Source organism: Lathyrus oleraceus, chromosome 2 (assembly GCF_024323335.1).
Source record: "Lathyrus oleraceus cultivar Zhongwan6 chromosome 2, CAAS_Psat_ZW6_1.0, whole genome shotgun sequence".
NCBI lineage: Eukaryota > Viridiplantae > Streptophyta > Magnoliopsida > Fabales > Fabaceae > Lathyrus > Lathyrus oleraceus.
Window position 1 is genome coordinate 343,777,806 of NC_066580.1, and position 4,661 is coordinate 343,782,466.

The 4,661-nt window shown below is 32.9% G+C and overlaps 1 protein-coding gene across 1 annotated transcript; it reads right to left on the minus strand.

Annotated features, from left to right (window-relative positions):
- On the minus strand, positions 1–1,834 carry LOC127119437 (probable galacturonosyltransferase-like 9). The gene has a single exon (XM_051049665.1). The coding sequence runs from the start codon at positions 1,713–1,715 to the stop codon at positions 483–485; it is 1,233 nt and encodes a 410-aa protein (XP_050905622.1). The 5' UTR covers positions 1,716–1,834; the 3' UTR covers positions 1–482.
- Positions 1,835–4,661: the final 2,827 nt, after the last annotated feature.

A 4,661-nucleotide genomic window follows, 5' to 3' on the forward strand; every position in this document is an offset into this window, starting at 1 on the left:
TAAAAACAATGAAACAGCTGTCTATCATTCTGCATTTTGTTTGGCGCATACAATCAATACTGACCCCATTCAAAAGTACTTATCCCACCCACCAAAATTGCTCCAAATAATGGAACCCTCCATCCCAAAAAGAATTCAAATTTCACATCTAAATCACAAAAATTTAAAATATAAAAATAAAAACCATTCTACACAAAGAATGATGAACAAAATTGAAGAAAAAAAACAAATCTGTACATAACCTAAAAAGAAAAAAAGAATCACAAATTTCTAAACAACAACACAACAAAAGTACCAAAAAGATTCATACTAAAGGATTTCGCGATTTCGGTCTGGTCTGGCCATCTGTTCATACAGGTGTTGCGAAGCTGATTGCAATCGTTGATCGTTGCCTCGGCGTGAGGCGAGGCGAATAGGTGAATACACTACACTATAGGTATCGCACCTTCCAATACCGTTCTGTCGCGCCTGTTTTCGCTTGATCACAACAAATCATGAGCATATCCAACCAAAATCGAAGACGAAAAACTCCAAGGTTGAACCTCTTGATCTTTATAATTCCTGGGCTTATAAAGATCATAAGGCTCCCAAAGTGAATCCAAAGGACAAGCTTTCTTCTCATCAAGCCTTACCCAGGGCTTCCCTTTCCCACTCCAATGCAACAAACTCACAGGACCAGGATGCAAAGATCTACAAACCCCATTCAAATTATCACCCCCAAGTCCATGTTGATTCCATCTATGATCAATAGCTTCAACGTTTCCTGCAAAAACAAGCAAAAACGGTGGCAATGAACCCAGTTCATAAATCCTCTTCTTCTTCTGCAACTCCATCCAATTCTCAATCCTCTTCCTATAATTCCCTTCCCTCCATTTCACCATATCCATAACCATCACACCCGTGTTGAAATAACAAGCTTTTCTCGTTCCAAACACACGAGACAACAAAGGGTCAACCCAGAATTCGTCTGTGAAATACTTTGTGAAATTCGCATGGCAATATTCTGGTGCACCAATAACCTTCGACTCACCCATTTTCACACTCCATAGCTTGAAGATATCATCAACAACGACAATATCCGAGTCAAGATAGATAACTCGTTCCACACACGAGTCAAGCATGTCACCCAAATAGTTTCTCGCGTAGTTCAATGGATTCTCCAGCGCTAAACGAATGGAGGAGGAGATAAGGTTTATCACAGTGTCTTCACGAAAGATGTAAACTTTGAAGTTTAGCGACGGGAAAATGGATCTTACCAAACGAGTCAAGAGACGTGGACTCACTGGGTCAAACTCGGCGGAGATGAAATGGAAGAAAACATTTTCTGGGCAGGAGGAGTGGCGGAGAACGGAATGAACGGCGGCGATTGAGCCACGTAGGTAGCCGGAGTCGAGTGTCATTGCGATGTGGACTAGAGATGGGTCGCATGATGGGATGGAGTTTTTGTTGCCGGGTACAGGGCAACCCGCTCCGTTTCGATACTCCGGGGCTTCGGAGAAGTGAAAGAGGTTCTTGGTGGTGGTGGTCGTTGTGGTGGTGGTGGTGGCGGTGGAGGCGGTGGTGGTGGGGAAAGAGCGGATCCCGAGGCAGAAGGGTTGGAAGATGCAAGAAAGGAGGAGAGATGAAACGACGACGGTTAAGCGTAGGGGAAGCATTGTTGGAAGAAGAAACAAGAATTTCAAGAGATGGGTGAAAGAAGAGAAAAGAGTATGCATTTTGAGGGTGGGGGGGTCTCTGGAAGTTTAGTGGGGGGGTGTAGAAAGGAAGTTCCAGAGAGGAAAGAAGAAGAGGCAGCTGGATGAGAGAAATGTATGACACCTACTTATATGAGGTGAGATTCATTTCATTCATCATCATGTCTCTCTCTAGCTATATTTGTTTTTTCTTTATCTATTTATTTTTGGTATTTTATTTTTTAATTAATTTTGTTTATTTATTTATCTCTGATTTAGAAATAATAATAATAGTAGGTTGAAATAGCATAAATAATTAGATTTCTAACTCAAATTTTTAACAGAGGAAAGGGATGGTGGACTAACAGTTGTCATATATGATATATTTTAATAATTCTATACATTTTAAATTATTTATATTATCTGATATTTTAAAGTATTTTAATTAAATATATGTATAATATTTTTTTTTATACAGTACATTACCATTAAACTTTTTAATATATAATATAATATATTTTAATAAATTGTAATTCAAATTTTGAAAATAAAAAATAGATCACTCATGTTAATTTTTAAATGTTATAGAATGCAATCAAAAATATATAAATTTTGTGTTGTAATGTGATTTATATATTTTTAAAAGTGTAAAAGCTTTTTTATAATAAAATGTTTATTTTTTATTTTTTTAATAATACTTCTAAGATATTTATTAGTGTTTCTCTTATATTAAAGTTTTTGAACTTAAGTTTTTGAATTAAAACTGTATTTTTATAAATAAAAAGGTGAAACCCAAAGACCAAAAACTTCTAGAAAAAGAATCACATTTTTCTTTTTACAAATAATCATGTTAATTTGATCGGTTAAATATTAAGAGACAATTTATTTTTTATATTTATTAATTAAAAAAATATTTTGTAAGTATTAATAACTTGTTTTTATCAATACATTATTAAAAAAAACAATGATGCTATATTTAATCATAAATCAATCACTCTTGGGTCATTCTCTTGAGATATATAATATTTAGAAAGAAAAAAATCATTGGCTATCACATGTATTTATGTATTTGGAGTAGTATCAAATATAAATTTCTGACAACTCTTCTTAGTTTCTAGGTGATGAATCCACTATTGACTTATGACTTTATCCTTGGTGTGATAAGACTTTTATTGATACTTCTTCTAAAATCACTTATGCAGTCACCAACTCCCATATTCCTCTTGATCACAAGGTTGATGAGTTGATATGGAACCATTCTCCCTCTGGTTCTCTTACTCTAAAAGAAACGTACGTGTATCTTAGGCCTCTTAATCCTCATGTGAACCGATCTAAGAAAATTTGGAATTCCTCTATCCCTCCTTTTATATCTCTCCTTGTTTTGAGATTCATGCATAACAAAATGCTATGTGATTCAAATCTTGAGCTAAGAGGTTGCAGGTTTCCTTATATGTGCAACATTTGCAAAATTCAAGAGATATTACTCTGCATATTTTCTTCAACTGCCAATTTGCGGTTACTATTTGGTCTTGGTTCAATAGCCTCATTAATTTGCCTTGCTTTCCTCTTCATCCTTCTGATTTGTGGTCGCTTCTTGATCCAACATGGAGCCCTCAATGTCAATTAGTTATGAATGCTACCATCATTAACATCATCAATGTTATTTGATTTCACATAAATCAATCTTGTTCCAATAGCAACACACTTAATCTGACTGTGACAAAGAATTTGATGTTAACAAGCTCAACTATTTCAGGGAATCACACCTCTCTTATGTTCAATCCCTCTATTAGAGACTTTGCCCTGCTCAAAGCTTTTCAAATCAAGGTTCATCCTTCTAAAGCTAATATTCTCAAGGAAATCATTTAGAAACCTCATATTAATTCATGGGTGAAGTATAATACGAATGATGTTGCTATTAGTTGTCTTGGTTTGACCTCTTGTGTAGATGTTTTTAGAGATCATTTGGGCAGTTTCTTAGGTGGTCTCACTGTCAATTTGGACATAAACACAACTTTTTATGTTGAGCTCATTGGTGTCATGTATGTCGTCGAATGTGCTCATGAGAAAAGTTGGAATAACTCGTGGGTTGAAAATGATTCAAAGTTAGTTATTCTTGCTTACAATTCTTCTTCTCGGGTTCCTTGAAATTTAAGAAATAGATGGAACAACTGTTTGGTGTTAACTAGGAAAATGAATTTCACTATCTCCCATATTTTTAGAGAGGGCAATGTCCTACCCGACAAATTAGCTAAATTAGGGATATCCGTTTCCGAGTTCACTTGGTTGCATTCTCTTCCTAAAAATACTTTGAATGTCTTTAATCATGATAGATTATAGACTCATTTTCAATTGATAAATTTGGTTTTGCCCCATTTTATATCTCTTTTTCTCTTTTTATTAAAGTGTTTTCTTTAAAAAATGTATATATATATATATATATATATATATATATATATATATATATATATATATATATATATATATATATGGTGTCTCACTTTAAAAATGTTTTTTATTTCATATTGATAATTTTTTTAAAGAATAATAATAATTTTAAAAAGTTATTAATATTATTTTTTTATTTAAATTTTTAAAATTTTGTAATATAATTAAAGAAAATAGTTTTAAAATGACTTGAGACAGTAATATTTAAAACAAAATTGAAGGGTACTTTTTTTTTTGTATAAAGCTTTTTTTCATTGATTACAGAAAATAAAAGGACATGGGACCTGTCCGGTTTTAACATATCTGCTGAAACCGCTGTTAAGCAAGGAATTTTCTTTTTCTTTTTCTTTCCTTTTAATCCTCTTTTGTACTTTTCTTTTAATCTTTCATTATTACTAGTACATTCATTTTTTTATAGAACGAAAATAAATTTAGCGCGTGCTTTTAATTACGTAGTCAAACCGTGTGTGTTACTACTACTTTTATTAGTATAAAAATAAAAATAAAAACAAAAATAATAATTCTATTTTATTTAAATAA